The 22,548-nt window shown below is 37.1% G+C and overlaps 1 protein-coding gene across 2 annotated transcripts in view; it reads left to right on the top strand.

The window, feature by feature from the left end:
- FBN2 (fibrillin 2) overlaps positions 1-22,548 on the top strand; it is a 255,985-nt gene that overhangs the window by 155,973 nt on the left and 77,464 nt on the right. For both annotated transcript variants that reach the window (XM_060636228.3, XM_078451361.2), the window contains 9 exons: positions 1,203-1,256; positions 2,878-3,003; positions 5,706-5,831; positions 11,167-11,286; positions 15,938-16,075; positions 16,669-16,719; positions 17,174-17,299; positions 21,169-21,396; positions 21,922-22,047. In XM_060636228.3, the coding sequence (XP_060492211.2) occupies positions 1,203-1,256; positions 2,878-3,003; positions 5,706-5,831; positions 11,167-11,286; positions 15,938-16,075; positions 16,669-16,719; positions 17,174-17,299; positions 21,169-21,396; positions 21,922-22,047 (1,095 nt within the window). The remainder of the gene's footprint in view (positions 1-1,202; positions 1,257-2,877; positions 3,004-5,705; positions 5,832-11,166; positions 11,287-15,937; positions 16,076-16,668; positions 16,720-17,173; positions 17,300-21,168; positions 21,397-21,921; positions 22,048-22,548) is intronic.

A 22,548-nucleotide genomic window follows, 5' to 3' on the forward strand; every position in this document is an offset into this window, starting at 1 on the left:
CTGATATAATTGAATTTCCTATTATTTATGATAATTGCTGAAAGTTGGACAAACCTGATTTCATCATTATCAGACTGAATAAATGTGGTGCATCCACATAACTGAGTAAAAACAGTAAATAGTCTATTAAGTGGGATATGAACATGAAATGTCTGTGACACAGTGCTGAGAATCCAAGCCTGCTCCCCACCTTACAGCCTCTGTGATCTGGGGAGTCACTTCACATGTCTGCCTGAGTGTTCTCAGGTGTCAAAGAGGACAGCAATGGTATCTAGTTTGTGATTATTACTCAGCTGTAAAAGAGAATGAGAACTTGCCATTTGCGACAACTAAGATGGACTTAGGGATGTTATGCTAAGTGAAAGCAGTCAGAGAAAGAAAGACAGATACCATATGATTTCACTTACATGTGGAATCTAAAACTCAGAGCAAATAAACAAACAGAAGCAGAAGGTAACCTGTAAACACAGAGCAGACACTAATGGTTGTGAGGGAGTGAAGGGTTAGGCCACATGGGTGAAGGGGAATGGAAGGTATAGGCTTCCAGCTTTGGAATGAGTGAGTCACGGGGATAAAAGGTACAGCAAAGGGAATACAGTCAGCAGTACTGCAACGGTGATGTGACAAACGGTAGGTACGCTTGTAAGGAGCACGGCATAACGTATCAGATTGTCCAGTCACAGTGTATTACAGCTGAAACTAATTACAGCTGAAACTAACATCGTGTGTTAACCACACTTAAATAAAATGTCTCATTTGTAATATTGGGAGAATTAAATAAACTATTAGAAAATGCTGGAATACCAGGCACATGGTAAATGCTGGTATGTAAGTATTGCTGTTATGTAAGTATTCTTTATAATTATTTTGTTACTGAGAGAAAAAAAGTTAAAAAGCATTCTCTACAATCCATTTTGGATTTTTTTTTTTAAGTTTCCAAATGTGGAAAATATTTGTAACATTTATCGTTATATTAACTATATTCAGGGTGATAATCACAAGTGAGTTTTATTTTTTTATGCTCATCCATGATTTTGGAATTGTCAAAGTAATTATGTGCTGGAAAATAGTAACTATTTTTTTCGTTTTAAAAATTATTACCAGTGATTTTTCTTCATGGTAGTTTTGGAGTGACGTAAGTGACTTGTATACAGAGAGATAGTGTTTAGAGTTTTTCATTTCTGTATTTTTTTATCTTCCAGCTGAATTCCATGGTCTTTGTAGTAGTGGAGTAGGGATCACTGTGGATGGAAGAGGTAAGTCTATTGTATATTCAGTCTTACAGTAATTATGAAATTAGTAGCTTTATGATTATAACGAGTTGTGAGAGTATTTCATAAAACATCAGTGTAAAATAATAAAACAAATTATCAGTGTAAAAAACTCGGTGTAAAATAATAAGATAAATTATCGCCTAGAATAGTGGTATAAGCTAGATATATTAAATGTATGTAGATGCCACATTCATAGGAGATAAATATTTAACTTTTAAATACACGTTGTTGAAAATGTCTCTAGCAAACTAGACCTGTAATTTTGTGGGTACCATTGCTTAAGAAGAGGCTAAAGTTGGTATTTAAGTTTAGAAAAAGTGAGTCCGTTTAAAGAGAAAATATTAAATAGTGGTGCTGACATGATTTTAAAAAATCTTTAAGAAATACTTGATATGGATCAAGTTTGGGATTTACTACCCTAAAAATGAAGATTATTTGTGCCTAAGAATACTGAAACTTTCTAAATTTAAATAAGTGAAATTCAATCACATTTTCTTATTTTAAACAGCAATATGATTAACAAAATGCCACCATGAAACATTGAATATTAAATAAATTTGTTTATAACTTTAAAGTTCTTTTATACACGTATAGTATACACATACAGTTTCTTATGTGTTTTTTTTTAAGAAAACTGTAGGGTATTGTTAATCTTCACTGTATGTATGTATGTATGTATTTCTTCTCCTTTTGTGTTTGAGAAGATTTTGGACACATTTTAGATCAGTTGACAGTAATACTGCATCTTTGCCATGAACACCAAAAACCACAGAAAAGAAACCAACTTGTATAAGGATGTTTGTCCCAAAACTAAAATGAAAAAGCTAACATTTCTGGGGTATGTTAAGGTCTTCCAGATTCTGGAAAACAATTGTTAAGATTAAAATTTGAGCATCATGACCAAAATTTGATACTACGTCCATTTTTTTAATCCCCTCTCAATATGGTCTCTGCAACAGAGCCAGCCACTTGTTCCAAGTACTAGGTTGCTCAGACGAGCACGTCATTCTTCAAGTCTTGCCCACGGCCGACAGAGTACTCACTGTTGATGGCTTCTTATAAAACATTGGGTTCTCAAGCATCCATATTTGAACTGTCCTCTCCATTAATTTCAACTTGTCAACAATGAGAAACATTTATTAAGTATCATATTACTTAGCTGATTGTAAAAAAATGATAATAAAATAGAAATATTCCATGCCTTTGGGGATCATAAATTATATAAGTCACCCTAATAAATGGTTGTCCTTTAATTAGATGGTTATAATACCTATCGAGTTAAGTTTTCCTTTGGATTTTAAGCCAACAGCCTGTAAATTTCTTTATTAATTTTATCATAAATGCAGGCACATTACGTGGTTTAGTCCTTTGAATTTCTGCCAGTTCCCTTCATTTTTCTTTTAACTTACCAGGGAATTGTCCTGTATCCCTTAATTTCAATCTCTTATTCCTTATTTTCATTTTCTTTCCCTTTCTGAAAGCCAGGCAAATTGTGGGTTTGTGGAGTTAAACACTTTATATGTTGAGTGATCTTTATTAGGCCTACATATGTCAACAAACAATACAATATCTGTGAGCATTAAACTTTCAACATTTAATGCAGATATCAATGAATGTGCTTTGGATCCTGATATATGTGCCAATGGAATTTGTGAAAATTTACGTGGTAGTTACCGTTGTAATTGCAACAGTGGCTACGAGCCAGATGCCTCTGGAAGAAACTGTATTGGTAAGTTGCTGTATTTATACGAGAACCTTTTGTATAGTTTCATTTCATGGATTATAAGAGAAATTGAAATACAAATAAGTGAATAAAACTGCAGATCTTACAGTTTCTCTTTCCTTCTTATAGAAAGAAATAAAGCTATTGGAATCCACCCAATTCTGTTACAAAATAACAAACTTTTTAGTGGCAGAACTTAGTATTTAAATCATTCTGTTCCCAAATGAATAGATATATACTCAGTTGTTGTCTTGTTGTATTTCTGCATATATCTAAATCGTGCAGGTTTTTTTTTCCACTAAGAAAGGGACTTCAGAGTTAACAAGGCAGTAAGTTAAGAAAATGAACTGTTACAGGTTTAAAAAACTTTGACTTACAAGGAAACAACTAGTTGCTACAACTTATCCAAACATAGGTGTTTCTTTATGTAATTTATAAGAGAAGGTTTATAAAAACTCAGGTACCTAGTTCATCTATTCGAGAATTTGTGAAGAATTTAGATTTTCTCATAGAGCACTGAGTCCATTTTTATAAAACGAATGCTGTCAACTCATCATTATACATAATAATGGTTACACCTAATCACTGATGACTCTTAAAACCAAGTTTTGATGATTATGATTAGGAAAAAAATATTTTTCAGCCCTTATGGCACTGAATTTTATTATTGAATATATTCATTTGATCTTGAGTTGAAGACATATGTACAGATAGATGTATAAGTCTGTATTAAATATCATATGCTTATAATGGATTTTGACACTCATGAGGAAGGGCACCAGCCAAAGATTATTGAACATTTATAAAAACATGTAAACCTACTACCTGATATTCACCAGAAGAAAAGTTGCTTCCAGCAAAACTGCTGAACACAGTTGAGCACAGGGGCACGCTACTGGAAACAGGGAGATTCAGTGAGCATTTATTCCCTAAACATGTTTCATGGCACTACTTGACTCTTTAAAGTAAGAATATGCATAATTTTGATAAAAATTAGAACTACATTTTAAAATTAAAATGAGGCCAGATTTTAGTTTTAGTTGGCTAGGGTTGCTGTAAAAACAAACAAACAAACAAACAAACAAACAAAACCTACAAAGTTTGAGTTGCTTCAAGCAAGAGAAATTTATTGTCTCATAATTTGGGAAGCCACAAATCCAAAATCAAGGTATTCAGAGAGAGGGCTATGCTCTCTCTAATGGCTCCAGGACAGGATCTTTCCTTTCCTCTTCTAGCTTCGGGTGTTTGCCTGCAATCTTGATGTTCCTTGGCCTGCAGTTGCATCACTCTGGTCACATGTACATCTTTTCCGTGTCTTTTCACTTCATCTCCCTGCTCTGTTTCACATCATTTCCCCTTTTTTATGGACAGTGGCCATATTGGATTACATCCTACCCTAATGATCTCACTTTAGCTTAATTACTTCTATAACATTCCTTTTCCCAAATAAGGTCACATATTGGCTTCAACCTAAGTTTTTTTGAGGAACACATTTTAACCCAAAGCATGGAATAGTAGGTAAATAATTTGTGATGCAGCAAGCTGTCACAATCATGGGGAAGTGTATGGAACTGCTTAAAATACAGTGTTACCAAGTCAGAATGGGAGCAAAAACATAACATCCAAACGAAAAAAGATCAGATAAGACACAAAAAATAATATTTATCAGTGCTGATAGAAGTACAGCAAATATTTCTCCAATATCTGTTTTCCAAATTTTTACAACAGTATACCATATATATCGTTTGGTAAAGTACAGTTGTTATTCATGAGACTAAAATATAACTGTAGGTTAAAGGAACTATGCTCCCCACACTTCATTTTTTCTTTCTTTCTGTTATTAACTACATTTGCAAAAATGAGCAAGGACATGAAGATAAAACTCAGTGTGAGCTTCTTAAACCTGAGCATTACATAATAATTTCTAGGCTGTTGTAGACTTCTAACAGAATATACAAAATAGATCATTAATTCCCCATAAATAAGGAATTGTGTCTGAAGTAAAAACCTAATGGAAAAAGAGTAGTAAGCACCTTTTGTTTAGTGCCATTTAACGCATTTTGATTAGATTTTAATTTAAAAAAACTTTTTAAAATCATCTCTTATTTTTATTATATATAAACTAGTATATAGGTGAGTGAGTAATCTTTTGATGTATTTCATTGGTACTTTCAAATATATAGTGTGTGTGTGTGTGTGTGTGTGTGTGTGTTCATTCAGGGACTTAAGAACATTTTCAAAATGGGCACCAGTATAAGAATGTTCTTGTACAAGTAAAACCAAATATATTTTGCTTAGGATCAAGGAATGTACTGTCGGCACAAAGAGACTAAGTCTTTTTGGTGGGGTGGGTGCGGGGCAGTGAGATAGGCAAAGGGAATTAAATGAAGTGTCCACTTCCAGTTGTAAAATAAATAAGTCGCAGGGATAAAAAGTACAGCACAGGGAATATGGTCAATAATATTGTAAAAAATTTGTAATTACTCTCACCATGGGGAGCATTGCATGATATATATAAATATTGAATCACTATATTGTAAACCTGAAACTAATATAATATTACATGTCAACTGTACTTCACTTAAAAATATATTAATTTTTTAAAAGAGATGAAATCAAGGAGGGGATAAGAAAAATAAAAATAAAACTTTATTGGTCATCGGATTGTTCAACATGTGTTTCTCCTGTCTTTGAATGGCGGTTTTCAGACATTGATGAGTGCTTGGTAAACAGACTGCTCTGTGACAATGGCCTGTGCAGAAACACGCCTGGAAGTTACAGTTGCACGTGCCCACCTGGGTATGTGTTCAGAACGGAGACAGAGACATGTGAAGGTAAGAGATGTCTTCCTTGCCTAGTTGTGAAGCGTAAGTACCTAGATGGCCATCGATGTTTGTCAAGTACATTGATGAAACAAGATAGTGAACAGAGTATTGTTTGAATATTTTTAAAATTCAATGATCTCCTTCAGCCTCATCTGTCAATTTTGAGAAATCGCATGTACTGGGGTGTCTGGCTGGCTCATTTGGTAGAGCATCTAACTCTTGATCTCAGGGTCATGAATTTCAGCCCCAGGGTTGGTATAGAGATTACTTAAGTAAATAAATATACCTTAAAAAAATAAAGAAGGAGTGCCTGGGTGGCTCAGCTGGATAAATGTCTGACTTCAGCTCAGGTCACGAGATCACAGTTCTGGGTTCCAGCCCCGCGTCGGGCTCTATGCTGACAGCTCAGGGCCTGGATCCTGCTTCAAATTCTGGGCCTCCTTCTTTCTATGCCCCTCCCCCACTCACGCTCTGTCTCTTTCTCTCAAGAATAAATAAATGTAAAATTAAAAAAAATTAATAAAAAAAAAGAAGAAATAGTAGGTACCTAACCCAGTTTATAAACCCATCAGTTTTGTTCCATTCAGATAAAATATCAACAAACATTTTGAAATATGGGTTGGGGGGGGGGGTAGTGAAAGGAGCCAGTTTGTTTTACTTGCTGAAATTAAATGTCAGATTTTTTTTGTTTTCTTTTCCCCTTTTAAAAACTGTCATATACTAGCCTCGGGGAAACCTGGCAGGTAATGTCAGAATCAGCCCTGAGGGACTTTCTCTATGGATTGATTGATACACCTCAGAGATTGGCCCAGAAAATATTTGGGGCCTGAGTAAAAATGGTCACCATAAATAAATGTATAGTCTAAGGAAATTGTCGTTGCCATTTGATGATTTAAAAGTTACCATTTAGGTTTATTGATAGTAAATCTCTGGTTAAAAACTTCTTTCTTTTAACCACATTTTTGGATAGTGGATGCTGTGTGAATTACTTACATGAACAAGGGCCTTATTTTCAGTGAGATACCAGCTAAGCAAGCAGGGCATTCAATTATGATTTTGTTTCTTTATCTAAGTCCTGTGTATTTCTGAATAATCCGTTGTCTGACTCCTAGTCATTGTTCTTTTTAAGTCTTACTGGGGAGTGTGGGGGCGGTGGGAGGGGGCACCTATACAAGTGTCCCCTGAAGGTCTCAAATCCAGAAACTGCTGCCAAAGTTACTTAAAAAAAGATTCCATCTTTAATTATTTTGAATAGACCTTTCCTTATCTGTTGAAATAGTTCTTTTTTGGTGACTCCATAGCCAAGAAAAGAGCAGTAGTAATATGATGCAAAAAGATGTTACCATTCTCTTTTCTTATTGTTTCATTTCAAAGCATTCTTGTGAACTGAAACAAGTTAGGGCTTGAACAAGATGCCAGAACACAAGTGACTCAGCTGAAGTCAATGAAATGCAATTACAAAGTGCAATTCTAAGTTTGGATTGAATTGGAGGGACCATTGAAAAATGCTAATAAGCCTGAAGAAAACAACAAACAATAAGAAAAAACCCCTAAGTATAAAAGGCAGTTTCTCTAAACTCAGTCCTGATACCTGTCCCCCTACTACCCCCACCTCTTGCAGGAGCTCCTCAAAGAGCAACACTTCTTTCTTTCCATCCTAGTTAAAGTACTTGAAGATTCATCTCCATAGTTGAGCAGAAACGATAGAAAAGCTGTCTTTTTTTTTTTTTTTTTAATGTTTATTTCTGAGAGAGACAGAGTGTGAGCAGAGAAGGGGCAGAGAGTGAGGGAGACGCTGAATCTGAAGAAGGCTCCAGGCTCTGAGCTGTTGGCAGAGAGGCTGACACGGGACTCAAACCCCTGAACCATGAGATCATGACCTGAACCGAAGTGGGATGCTTAGCTGACTGAGCCCCCCAGATGCTGCTGAAAAGCTGTCTTTTTTAAGTAGCTCAGGTGTCACCAATGTATTCAGCTAGAGTGTTTCCTATATTATCCTTCAGAATTGCTCTGAGAAACATACTCTGTAAAAAAAAAAATACTCTAGCCATATTTCCTCTATAGGTTTTTTTTTTTTTTTTGAGGCAGCAAGAAGGGATTTCAAGAGTTGTAGTGTTTTGTTTTGTTTTGTTTTTTTCTTTATTCCCAACTTTCTGCATTTCCTTCCCATTGTGCATGATCAGTTTTATCTTCTGTGTTTGTGAGGATGAGCTTCTCTTAAGGGTCAGGAAACTCTGAAAGCATGTCAGCTTAGGATACCTTCTTGGTTTAACGGGGAAGCTGATGAACTAGTTTCCCTGCCCAGTAAAAATACCCTTTAGTCCTGTCTTGAGAGAGGCACATAATGGGGAACGAGGTGGATGGTGTCTTTGAATCAGTTTGGTCCCAGTTGTGTTTGTACACTGAATTGTCAGTGATTTTTATAGCATTTTCCCACCATTGTAACAAGTAAGATGGAAGTGAAGGGTACTAACGCTTAAATAAAAGGCAGGGTCTCACCTGCCTGCAGGAACAATTGAAGAGTAGGAGCGAATGGTGTTTAAGCAAATGGTTGGATGATTATATAAATATGAGGGACATTGGGACCAAATCAGGCAACAGTGTTAGTTAGAATGAGTGCTCTTTACTTTTGTCCAAAGGATAATTGTTCATGATAAGTCTAAGCCTTTTCTTTAATATGAAATATATTTCGTATCTGTCATTCATAAGAACGAAGCTCATGTTATGTAAATAGAAGAGAAATGATAGAGAAATATTTTGGCTCTAGCCTGATGGCATTTGTGGAAATAAAAGTGATTTATTGTGAGAAACCTAACCAAATAGCTTATTTCTCACTTTCTTCCCACTGTTAAGTCATTTGCATTTTATTAAGTGTTTAAAAAAAAAAAAAGATTTGAAGGTCACGATTGTCTTTTTCCCTTGGGTCTTCTCATTTCTGCCATTGCATTCACACAGTAAATGTGTCTGCCTGAAGCATTTCTCCTTATTCTGTCCTTTCTAAACTAATTTCCAAAGACTAGGCTGGGAATTATTAGCAGATTCAGTGGAGACTCCAGCTTTCTCTGTATATATTTACTATAGTCACTAATTTTGCTTGTCGTTCATGTTTTCAACAGGCTATTTTAAATATATAATAAATAGCAGTAATAATAAAGTTCCGCTGATAGTTCAGACGAAAGTTTCAAAAAATTTATTTTACTTTTTTTGTTTGAGCTCCACAAGTCTGTGAAAGTTAACATTTTTACAGCAAGCACTGTGGTTTAGATTGTGTTTCCAGTGACATAACTAGTTAAATGTAAACCAGATGTGCTTTGAAGTTTATTTCCAGGAATGTACAGTGAACTGTTTCAATTCCTGGTTCCATGACATTTGTAACATAAAAACATTGTATTTAAAGAAAAATTAAACCATTGATATTTGTAGCTGTCATTGTGTGTGTTTATAGTTTGGGAGTTCATAATTGCTTAATTTAGAATAGGGATTTCAAAATATATGATAATTGACATTTTGCTTTTTTTAGGAGCTTTTTACAAATGAAATTCATAGGCGAATTATATATAGTTTGTCCTCAGATTAGTTATCTGCTTCTTTTTTTGACTATCTGGTTCCCTCTTCCCGTTGTGTTTTTACTAAAAGAATTGCAGTACTCTGGAATAGATGCTTTCATTTTAAATCTGTGCTATATTTACAAAACCCGCTCTTGTATTTTTCTTTTAAGAGGATTTCTTGCTACAAACAAACTGATTAAAAACAAAAAAAGATGCATTCATATTTCCTCAATTTCTACTTCAAGAATTAAATTAGTACCTAGGTACTTCCTTAGTAATTTTGAAGTAGTAAAGAGGGTATATACCTGTTTTCCACGTTGATTTTTAAATTTGTGTTTCAAGTCCATAGACTTGCAAGTCAACAGTGAGCCCTGGCTTTTCAGGAGCAATTTAATTTATATTTGACTTGGGCATTCAAGAGCAAGCATTGCAGTCATTTGGTTATTTTTATGTTTTCCTCAACATAGTATTTTATATTTAATTCAAAGAGGTGTTGAGACGCCTGGGTGGCTCAGTCGGTTGGGCGTCCGACTTCGGCTCAGGTCATGATCTCACGGTCATGAGTTCAAGCCCCGCATCGGGCTCTGTGCTGACAGCTCAGAGCCTGGAGCCTGTTTCAGATTCTGTGTCTCCCTCTCTCTCTGCACCTCCCCTGCTCATGCTCTGTCTCTCTCTGTCTCAAAAATAAATAAAAACATTAAAAAAAAAAAAAAAAGAAAAAGGTGTTTAGGAAAAAAAAAAAGTACCCTGGTGAGCTCAGAAATGCTTGTGGTCAACAACAGCAAAAAATGCCTTGGGGTATGCTGACCTATTTCACATAATTAACCAAGTACAAAAAAAAATCTGTATCCTTTCTTTAAATTGAATGGTTGAGTTTATACTGGGAGTCAGTTTTGGGTATTGTTTCTAGTACTTGGACTGAAGCTTGTATTTATTTGTAATTAACTCCTGTTAAACTAATTTTATTGGCTTGACAATTGCTTTAGTTACCACTTGAGAACATGGGTGTGCTTGTTTACTTATGACAGTCAGTAAGGATTTTGTGGATTATGCTATCTGAGTTGATTAATGATTCAAAGCAGATTAATGACAGCAAAGGTGTGTTTTAAGCAATTAAAAGTTCTCTTTTTTTATTTTACCAAAATCAGTTTTGTTTTGTTTTGGTTTTGATTTTTTTAAAGTCTATGCACCAAACGTGTAAATGTAAACAGGCTAAAGAGAGAGGCAGGTAGATGAAGTCTGAAAGAGAATACTCTACTCAGTATTAAAGTTTCATCCCTCGTTTCCTGAGTTTTTTCCAGGAGTTTGGAATGAAAGGCAGCATTGTGATATATTGTCTCTAACACAGGCTTTTTTAATTCTTCTAAAACCTCCCAGAGCCACAAATGACAGAAACAGTCAACCTTTGTTTGTGCCCAGCATATTGTACCCAGGAATATGGTTGTTTTCCATCCATTCAGAATTGAGATTTCCCACAGGACAGTTCTATCTTATTGTGGGGGAAATCAATCCCAATTTGTGTAAAGTGGTAGTGAAAGAGTGACAAGTAACGTACTAAATCCTTTCACAATACTGGGCTGATTCCTGTAGTCCTACTGAGCCCCTAGTCCTGTCTGCGTGTATCCATGCTATAAAATTCATGTCTCCGTTCCCCATTCACTTTATGCCTCCTAGATCCATATTAAAATTGCAACAGCCAAGTTTACCAGACATTCTGGCATAGCATGGCTTGTTGGAATAATATTTTCCAGAAACACATGGCAGTTCTAACAGAATCTTTTCCTCCTGGATTGTAGATATAAATGAATGTGAAAGCAACCCATGTGTCAATGGGGCCTGCAGGAACAACCTTGGATCTTTCAATTGTGAATGTTCTCCTGGCAGCAAACTCAGCTCAACAGGATTGATCTGTATTGGTAAGATTCATACACAGGGCTGGTGTTTCAGCTTCACTGCCAACATAAGTAGAGACCGCAGGCCTTACTGTGGATAAAAACGGAACATGATTACAGGAAGCTAGTAATTAGGAGTTACTTGAGTTGTTTGCTCTCATTATCAGGATCGGAGTAAAACATGATAGCCTAAGCGGGCGGGCTTCTGAATTTTGTTAGCTTCTAAGAAGTGTTCCTGTCAAATGAGTAGATACATTATGCTGTAGATCATGATCATTTGCATACCACACACAGATTTATGTTTGCTACCCTAGAATGCCTTAGGAACCGAGGCAATCAAATCCCTGCTGCATACTTTTCATAACACGATTCAGAACAATAATGTGAGAGAATTTGGTCTCAGTTAGTAGGACAAGAATTGGAGGCCTTTAAACAAATAGAGGGAATTTACTATTTTTTCATTTCCCCCATCAATCGTAAATGTATAGGCCCAAGGAAGGAAAGATAACGTTTCCTACTGTTGGAAATTTAAGGAGAAAGATGCTGAAACTTCCAAACTGGTATCTTTTTATAGGTCTCAAAACATTTAAGGTCAGTTTGTGATAATGATGGTAGGATATACTTAAAACAAGATAGTCTGATCTGTTACTGCAAGAAGCAATTCAGCACATGTAATGGGGAAAACTGTCTCACTGTCTGTGGCCCCGTCGGCCAGACATAGGACAGTTCGCAGGGTTAGCTAGTATTCACTTTTAAAGTAAACTAAATATATATATTTCCAGATCGGAAGGTATTTTAGTTTTACACAGTGCCAAGTAATTTGTCAGTTTTTGTTATCTAGCCAGCATGAATTTTCAGTTGAATGTTTGTGAAAGACAATAGTATTTTCAGTAGTATGTCTGATGCTTGTACCACTGAGCTGGATGTTAGAATACCTGTTTGTTACATGAAGAAAAAAGACCTAGTCCAAAATTATCAATGAAAACCTTCCCTTTGGAAACGCCAGCTCTTCAGCTCCCCGTGAGGTACAGCTGGTGAAATTTGAGCCTTGCTTGCTTTCCATATTAGGAAACAGACTGCCATCTGCCTGGGGCACTACTTTTTTTCTTATAGAATTCCTTTGGGGGAGGGGTGGAGTCGGATCCCGGAAAGGCAGAAATATTTTTGCTAGGCCACAGTTGCCAACTGAAATGGAGTCATTTTATTGTGCAAAGGAAATGAAGTCTGCATTAATTAATGTCAATTAATTGTCAGTTAATGTGAATTAATTAATGTCGCAGAAAACTAACCCTGTCTGCCACTTGGGCATCAAAAGTACCTTAGTTTTTGCTTCATCGTAAAGACTTCTCTTATTTTGGCCTTTTCCCTTTCTATTTATTAATGAAAAAGGAACAAAGACTTTTTGCTCCCGAGTCATTATGTTGGACACTAAACACCACCATATTTTTCTCAGCTGGTGTGTTGGGAGTTTTTACGGGACGTGATCAAACTTGAATATCCCAGCCTAGAGCTGCTCGCAAAGAAATTTACTTAATATTTTAAAATTTTAGACATAATTTTATCTGGTTTTTTTTCATTGAAAACAGAATTCTAGCTTTAAAATGGAAATAGGTTGTAAAACATACATAGAAAAAAATAGGAAAATTTGTAATAGGACCGACAGTGTCTCTAATCAGTGCTCAGTCTGCAAACCGCTTTTTCATTACAGCCAAATGTCTCTATTTAGAACTGAATAAAAATTCCCTGATACGATTACTAATTTAAAATTAAGTTATAGCATATAGAAACTGGTGAGATACTTAGAATGTTGAGAGATTTAGAGTATATTCTGCAGACTCCCTAAGTGTAAATTAATCGTAAACTGTTCCGTAAACTGCTTGAAAAGACGATTCATTGTATTCTGGTTGAAAACGATTCAGTGTAATAGAACAATACATTTGATTAATCTTTCCTGGATGACACTGCTCAGCCATTGGATGACTCTTTGTGATCCAGACCAATTTCTCTCATTGTTGGCTTATGTCTGTGTGCTGTCCTCAGTGACATGGACATGACAATGACAAGAGCAGTGGTCTCCCTGGTAACAAGTGATCCTTGCTTCTTTCTTGTTAGCAGTGCTCTTCTCTCACCCCTTCTCAAGAAGTTTTCGATTTTTGGCCTTCTCTTCTCCTTTCACTTTTCTGACCCCTTTTTCTCAGTTCCCTGTGTCTTCTGTGTCCTCCTGGCCTCCAGCTTAAAGTGTCACCCTGGTCAGTCCTTGGACCTCCTGGCTTCTCTGTCTACACTCACACTTAAATGGCTTCTATATTGACCCTCACATGTTCGTCTCCTTCCTCAACCTCCCCACTAATTCCAGACTTATATTTCCAACTGTCTGCACACTGTCTCCATTTGGATGTCCAATAGATGCTTCAAACTTAACATGGCCAAAACGTAATTGCTATCTTTTGGCTTGGACCTGTGTCTCCCAGAATGACTTCTGTCTCGGCAAATGGCAGTTCCATTTTGCCAGTCAGCAGCCCGCAAAACCTTGGAGTCATCTTTATGCCTTTCTTTGAAACACCCATTGAATTCATCAGCAAATCCTGTTGATTATATTTGACATTTATCCATATTCCAACCTTTTCTCAGCACTACCTACAACCAACAACCCACTCATCCAAGCCCATATTATTTCTCTTCTTGATTATTACTGTAGCCTCTGTCTTATCTTTGTCTTCTCATTATCTGCCACCCTACAGTCTTTCCTTAGAGTTGACATTGTAGGTCAGGTCTTCCCTCACGACCTTTGTTAATATAACAGTCTTTTTCCAACATACACCCTCAAGACTGCTTATCCTGCTTTATTTTTTTCAGAGTTCTCACCCAGCCCCTAACCACACAACTACATAACTACATCTGATGTGTGTATGTGTTTATGTCTATACACACACATAAAAACAATCAGAGCAAGAGAGATGCATCTGTATGTATGGATATGTGTATCAGTGGATTTTGTGACTTTTGAGTGCTGATACCATGCCAGCCAAAAGAAACATGGTGTTACAAAGTGAAGGCTCTGAAATCAGACTGTGTGCGGCTTTGAGTTGTGATGTGGACACTGTACCACCGGGTGACCTTGTGGTAAACTAGCTGACCTCTGTGGGCCTCAGTTTTCTCCTCTGCAAATTGTAGCTACCTTAGAGGCTATTTTCACGTGTAAATAAATGAAGATGGGAAAAGCCCTATAAAAAGCCATTCATTAAAGACCTGATACAGTCTGATGAGAAAGTCTTTTTCATTTGCACACAGTTTTCTACCCAAACTGAATCTTGCAACAAAGAAAGGCACCCCATCCCTTTTTGTGTTACTTATTTTGTTTTCACTTCTGGCCCTGAGGCCTTGGGCAACAGGGCACTTACTCCTACCTTGCTTGCGTTCAGTCGGGACTCAGAAACCACAGTGGCTTCCGAACCTGCAATTTTACTGTAATACTCTTTCGCTGTCTCCCATTATGCTTTATTTTTATTGTTGTATTTAGCAGTAAAGCTTTACCCGTATTATTAAATGAATTTTAAGGTACATACCATGGGAATATACTTTTTTCTTTATTGTTCTCCGAGGCTGTGTGCCGCAGTAGGCTGTTAAGTTTCTGTCAGACTGTAGTACTCACCTAAGGAGTTTGTCAACTCCTCAGGCTCCTAGGCCGCACACCTGCAGACTTGTGAATCCATATTTGAACAAGAGCCTTGGCAGTGTCACGCACCCTGAACTGAGAGCCACAATGCTGTAAGGAAGGCTTCGTGTAGGATTTATTTTACCCAACTCCTATTTGCCCCACCAACTTTGCTGGATTCCTGGTCACCATTACAAAATAAGCTATTCAGCAGTCACGTAAGGAAGATCCTCAGTTACGTGTGATATGGAGACAGACTAAAAAGTAAGAGTAGTTAACGCTAGACGGTTGGGTACACGTCCTTTTTATATGGTCCCTTCTCTTTCTTCAAATAGTTGGCCATCAGCATGCATTCTTCTTTGAAGTAGAGTTAAAGCTACATATATGGTATGTCTAGGCAAATGCCTGAAAGAAAAATCCATCAGGTATTAGCCCTGATGTGTCTTAGTGGTAGTGTCCTGGGTGATGTTTCTTTTATTCTTTATCTTGTAATTTTTTAATAAATTATTCATCAAATAATTATCTTCAGTTAGAGAAATACTGGTGTCTCTGATCTAGAACGTAAATTGTGTGTGGTTTGTTTGGTGGGGGATTACAAGAGAAGGAAATCATTTAAGGAATTTTACTTGGTAAAATCTTAAATATCAGAGCATTTATCATAAGAGATAAATCTTGTGAGTGTTTTTCACACAAGGAATGATCTTAGCATGGTAATGCACTGTGTTTGTAAATACCAGCATAAAATCTTAGACAACAGTGGCCGCTTGTGGAGTATCACTAGATTTCATTATGAAAATTATCATACCTTATGAGATGTACATGGTATAATACTGGGCTTACGTGTGATATAGTATATTTAAAATACATGTACACATAAATAGGTTCAAAACATACGCAGTGAAACGTTTTTAAAATAATGCTCTTGTTAAATACTGTAATAAAAATTGCCTATGTCATATATAACTGAATTGCATTGTCTTCAGAGATGAGAGCTCCCCATTCCTTCCTGTTCCTTTTCAGACAGCCTGAAAGGGACGTGTTGGCTCAACATCCAAGACAACCGCTGTGAGGTGAACATTAATGGAGCCACTCTGAAATCCGAATGCTGTGCCACGCTCGGAGCTGCCTGGGGCAGCCCCTGTGAACGGTGTGAACTAGGTAGGGGGCCGTCCAGGGCTCCTTCTGGACTTGTCACAGGAGCTTCTCCTTCACACAGCCAGACACCTGTCTCACTATGTATTTCCATAGTGGGGAAGACCATAAGATCACGACCCTTTTCTGTTATATCTTTTCTGTTGAAATCCATTCACTTGTTGAAATAGGTACTTGGTTTATCCCTTGACTGTAAGCAGACCTTCTGAGCACCCTCGACAAGGAAGGGAACTAGCTGGAATCTAGCTGCTCAGTGACTGTCAGTATCCGTCAGGGTCCGTGTCTGCATGTGCCCAAGTAGAAGATGGCGTCTCTTTGCCTTACATCTTTTTACTTGTCTATTTGTAATTTAGCTGAGGATGTAAAAGCAAGACTGAACTGTAGGAAAACTGTCAGAATCTCAGTGTGGCTCAGCACTGATGGGAATTACCACCGTATGTCACGCACTCTACTGAATTGATCAGAGGGCATCTGGAGCCTTGGCCTCTAAAACCCCAGCTTGTGGTTTTTAGTCAGTTCAACTTAGATTCCGTTATACTGTTTCTTGAACTTAAAACACTTAGGTTTCCTTTTGTAATGAGGTTCTGTTGTTCTCACAGATACAGCTTGCCCAAGAGGCTTTGCCAGGATTAAAGGTGTTTCTTGTGAAGGTGAGTGTATACTTGGACAATACTGTAAGTGTTTAGAGCAGTATGTCACGTTGACGTTCACTTCAGAGATTTATCATTCTTAAAAACCTCAGTACAATAAAAACAATGAATCAACAAATGTTTTGTGATAATACTCTTGGAAAACAGCTTAGAGTTCCCCCATTTCTCCTCTTTTATGCTGGTGGGTAAATTTTCATGGGGACACTGTTAGGTGTCAAGGCACAAAACAGCTGGGAAGGGAGTGTGTCTGGGCTGTTTTATGGATGGGCAAGGCCGTGGTCATTTTCACACCTGGTGCCTAGGAAACCCAGTGGTTGCACTGTGAAATATTTCTGTTCAGGCCAAGTAATAATCCACATTGTGTTGCAGATTGAATCTGCTATATGGGAAGACTACACCTGCTTTTTCTATTTCTAACATCTTTTATCCCTCTGCTTGCTTCATTTCCCTGCAGACGTTAACGAGTGTGAGGTATTTCCTGGCGTTTGTCCAAATGGACGCTGTGTCAATAGCAAAGGATCTTTTCATTGTGAGTGCCCTGAAGGCCTTACGTTGGATGGAACTGGCCGTGTGTGTCTGGGTAAGACTCACATCCTCATGGATTTTATGCATGAAACCAGCGATGAATTTTTCTTATTTCTTGGGCATTGACCAATTCAAAACCATTGGGTCTATATAGCTGGAAACAGACTTAAGTGGGATATTTGGAAGGAAAATCACTAGACTTTTATTTTTAAAGTGACTGTATTTAAGTGACATGGTTTCCTGTATAATACAGAAAGTTGGTACTGCTCAACAATTATCTCAAAAGTCAGTTTCTTTAATCAGGTATTTCGGGCAGGGTCAGTCTTTCACATTGGCCAATGGAGTAAGAAAACTATCTATGTTTTGAACATAAAAGAAAAATTGGAGACTAGTGTTTGGAGTCAACGTTTATCAGGTCATTGAAGTTACACTCTTAGAGAAGACAGTGAGGAAGCCCTGGGTAAGGTTATTGTTTCTTTTTTTTTTTTTTTAATGTTTTTATTTATTTTTGAGACAGAGAGAGACAGAGCATGAGCAGGGGAGGGGCAGAGAGAGAGGGAGACACAGAATCCGAAGCAGGCTCCAGGCTCTGAGCTGTCAGCACAGAGCCCGACATGGGGCTCGAACTCACGGACTGTGAGATCATGACCTGAGCCGCAGTCAGACGCTTAACCGACTGAGCCAACCAGGCGCCCCTATTGTTTCTTTTTAAAAACATTGCCAGATAGGGCAGCTGGGTGGTACAGTCGGTTGAGCAACTGACCCTTGATCTTGGCTCAGCTCATAATCTTACGGTTTGTGAGTTCGTCCCACATCGGGCTCTGCAGGGACTCTCGGAGCATGCTTGGGATTCTCTCTTCCTGTCTCTCTGCTGCTCCCCCACTTATGCTCTCTCTCTCTCTCTCTCAAAATAAATAAACTTAATTAAAAAAAAAATTGCCTGATCCTAGTCCTTCCTTTACCACCTGAGAGTTTAAATTTTCCTAATGCTTTATTTTCTAAAAATCTAAAATGAGGAAGCTCTTTCTTTCAACATCATTAGTACAGAAATACATAATTGACCTTATCATTATCAATGTCATTTTGCCTGAATCAGAGTTTGATTAATGAAAAAGAAACTTTTCTTAATCTTGTATTGTATCTAAGCAGTTTTTATTTAATTATGGGATTCCCCAACATGCTATAGAACAGTAAGTTTTTCTTTTCTTTTTTTTTTTTTTTTTTTTTGCTGCCCCACCCGCCCCAGTTTTTATTTTCTAAAATAACTTTTTATTCATAGGCTTATAGGTTTATATAAGCTTATATAAGTTTGTAAGTTTTTATTTATAGGTTTATATTTGTAATTTAAGCTTGTACACAACACATAGGCATTGACAGTGTTATAGTCAGATATCTTTAAGGTATTTATTTATTTTTATTTATTTTATTTTTTTAAATTTTATTTTAGAAAGAGAACAAGCAAGTGGGGGAGGGCAAAAGGGGGGAAAGAGAGAGAGAGAGAAAGGAACAGAGAATCTTAAGCAGGCTCCACACTTAGTGCGGAACCAACGTGGGGCTTGATCTCATGACCTTGGAATCATGACCTGAACTGAAATCAAGAGGAGGAAGCTCAACTGACTGAGCCACCCAGGTGCCCCTAAGGTATTTAAATGTATCGGTGATTTTTTAAGTTAGTAGTAAAAACTGTTTGCAACATCATACAGATTAGTTATTATAATTGACACGGATTTCATTTTAAGTTAATTTTAATAGTATATTTAAATTAGGCTACAAAGTATGACTATAAAATCATATGGAACTGGTTAGAAATGATAATATCCAAAGTCCAATAATAAAGGAAAATTCTTTTCAGATTTTTATTGTTAAATTATCTAACAAAGTATCTTTTGAAGATGCCAAATAACAGTATCAATATTGGTCGAATGACTAATATATCAAATTGCTTTCAGTAACCAAAGAATTCTATACCTGAAGAGATATATTAGTAATTGTAAATTATCACTCAACAAAGTATGTTCCCAATAATATTATTCAAATTCAAACCTTTTATAATATTCTAAAAGGATGCATTGAAGTCTTCATTCTCGCACTTGGGTTAAATGTTTTTGGCACTACTTGAACTATTGTACAAAAATGCACTGTGGCTCCGGACATGAGGAAGTTTCAAGAAGAGACTAACATTTGAAAATGTAAAATATCCTGAGAACAAAAGTAGAGGAAAACCACTTTGATAGAAACTGATCTAAATCAGGGTTCCAAATTCGAATACTTTCAGGGGCTAGGCGGGTAACTTCAATGAGTGAGGTGATAATAGGAGTCTTGAGGACTGCTGCAAACTCTAGATAGAGAGCATATACTATCCCAAAGTTTCCAAATGCATATTCTAATTTCTCTGCCAGTCAGTAAAAACATTCCCAGGCCAGATGTGGCCAATGTACAGTGTTTTGATTCCTGAGGCAGATATTGATATGGATCTGTGTAGCAAAGACACAGGATTACTCTGCCAGCCTCTCATAACTTTTCACATATTAAGTTCAAATGCTTTTTATTTATTTTATTTTATTTTTTTAGCTAATCTTGCTTCTTGAGCAAATTACTTCAATGACATCAGAAACAGTTTGACTCAGTCCATAGTTCTCAGGGTACCTAAATAAAACTTACATATCTTGTTAAGATCCTTACTGCCCTGGCAACAGTATTAGATGGGGTTGGCTGTGACTGAGAACAGCCCCTGGATGCCTGGAGGTCATGAGACTTCATGGATTACTGTTGTACCTCACACTACCAGAGAGCATGGCTTTGGAATTGGTGTTGGTGAGGATATAGAAGTCAGAATCCCCTACTGTGAATACCTATAGTCAGTCTACCAACTCAAAATGAAAATTTACTACAGTGATTTATTTCTTTAAAAATAGGACTTTGTAATTACCATCCTTGGAAATATTTGTAACTATAAGCTAAAGGAGGTTGCTAAAGTTTATGGTGCCTTTGCTTGAGCACTTGAAAGACCCAGTATTGACAGGAACTAAAATAGTAAACATATTTATTTCTTTATATTTATATTTCCATTAGGGATCTCTTATTCTCTGTTAAACAGTTGTGAGGTTTAGGAAAGGATTTGATACCTTGAAATGCCAATATCAAATAAAACATACTATGTGATTAAGGAAAACCTTTTTGATCTCATTATCCATATTTAGCCAAGTATCCATTATCCATAGAGCCAAATGTTTGACTGTAGTTTGGCCAACAACTCTGTTGACTAATAGATAAATGTGTGATTTACACACCATGCTAATTTATCTTATCTTGTGACTCTTGATTGATCTAAGGTCCTGGTATGTTTCAAGATTAAAGGGAAAATTTGACATTTAAGCAAATAATTTGGCCCTTACTAGGGCACATTTACATAATGCAGAACAAAAACCATGATGCAAAAGGTAAATTTGACCAGAAAAAAAAACAAACAAAGTTGAAATGCAAAAATACTCTTTTTCCTTTGTAAAGCTGTTATAGTACTTGTCCCAAATTGGCACATAGATAACGGTTGATCATTTGTTGTTTCTGATTAGGACATGACAGCTGGTCACAAGACACTGTAAGCAATTTAGTGAACAAGAAAACTCTGTCATTCAAATTATCTTATTCTTTCTCAAATGAGCAATACAAAAAAGGGATGATGGGTGATGATATGAAGGAGTCATGTCACAAGGGAACCTTTTCTTCCTGAAAAACCCACCTTTGTTCTCTTTAAATGACTATCCATTACGAAGTCCATTCCAGGAGGTTGGGGACCCTGTCTCTCATCCATGATTGTATCTCCAGAGCTTGGCATCATGCCAGGTGCCAAGCAAAAACTCCGTTTATGAACCATCAATGAATGTGACACCTTAGTCTCAAACTGTGATTTCATTTGCTATGTAGACATCCGCATGGAGCAGTGTTACTTGAAGTGGGATGAAGATGAGTGTGTCCATCCTGTTCCTGGAAAGTTCCGCATGGATGCCTGCTGCTGTGCAGTTGGCGCAGCTTGGGGCACCGAGTGTGAGGAATGCCCCAAACCTGGCACCAAGGAGTATGAGACCCTGTGCCCCCGGGGGCCCGGCTTTGCCAACAGAGGGGACGTTCTTACGGGGCGGCCATTTTACAAAGGTAACCGTCAGGGTCACGTTGATCTTCCTACACTTGAAGCCCACCTCCCGCATTCTGTCAGAATTGGTTTTGCTTTAAGCATATGATTTGCCACTTCATTTTCTTTGTTAAACGTGATCTGTGGCCTGCCTTATGGCCCCAGAATATAAATCACCTATATAGGCTGGTATTGAAGATGTAAAACATGCCACTAATCTCACATTTCCTACATCTCTGCACACGCACCTCTGCTGTCCTTAGCACAGCCTGACTAGATGGGGCCCTGGTGTAGTGAAATGTTCCCTATCCCCCCTAAACCTTACCAGACAATTGGTCAGAAAGGAAGAGGTCAGAACTCCTCAAATGCAGAATCTTTTTCACTTTTGAAATGTTCTGTGTGGCATCCACGTGATCGCCAAAAATTTTGAGCCCTCTTTTTTTAGTTGGGTACGTCACTTTCCATTGTGATAGATTTTCAGCTTTAACCAGTGAACCCGTTCTTTTGGTATCAGCCGGCTCAACGTTCCTGCTTTGTCCCGCATTTAGATATCAATGAATGCAAAGCTTTTCCTGGGATGTGCACCTATGGAAAGTGCAGAAATACCATTGGGAGTTTCAAGTGCCGTTGTAACAGTGGCTTTGCTCTGGACGTGGAGGAAAGAAACTGCACAGGTGAGTCTGCTCTTGTGTTGTATTTGGCAAACCTTGCTCTCTTTCTTTTGCTCGGTTGGAAAGTCCTGCCTTCAAAAGTCCATGTTGTGTTTTTTGTTTTTTTCCCTCTGCTCTTAAATCACTTCTCCAAACAAGGTCTTGTAAGAGCTACACAGTAAGTAGCATGAAAACGCTATTTTGTCTTACCTCAAGAAAAACATAAAAATTTGATTTTCAGAATAATGAAGACTCAAAACTGTAGCAATCAACAATTATATAAATGATATGTAGTATCTATTTAAAAATGTTAACGTTTTTAATAGAGCTGTTGTAACTTATTTTCCTCATCTTTAAAGAGTTTTCTTAGTAATTACTATCCAGTCACCATCCCTATCCCTATTGATATCTGCTCCCTTTAGTTTGAAAAGATGAGAAAATCCAAATTTTTCTATCACATTAAATAAATTATTCCAAACTCTTGAAATAGACGTCCAAAATCTTATTTTCAAAAGCCTCTTTATT

The sequence above is a fragment of the Panthera onca genome, chromosome A1 (genome assembly GCF_046562875.1).
Source record: "Panthera onca isolate mPanOnc1 chromosome A1, mPanOnc1 haplotype 2, whole genome shotgun sequence".
In the NCBI taxonomy this organism is placed as follows: domain Eukaryota; kingdom Metazoa; phylum Chordata; class Mammalia; order Carnivora; family Felidae; genus Panthera; species Panthera onca.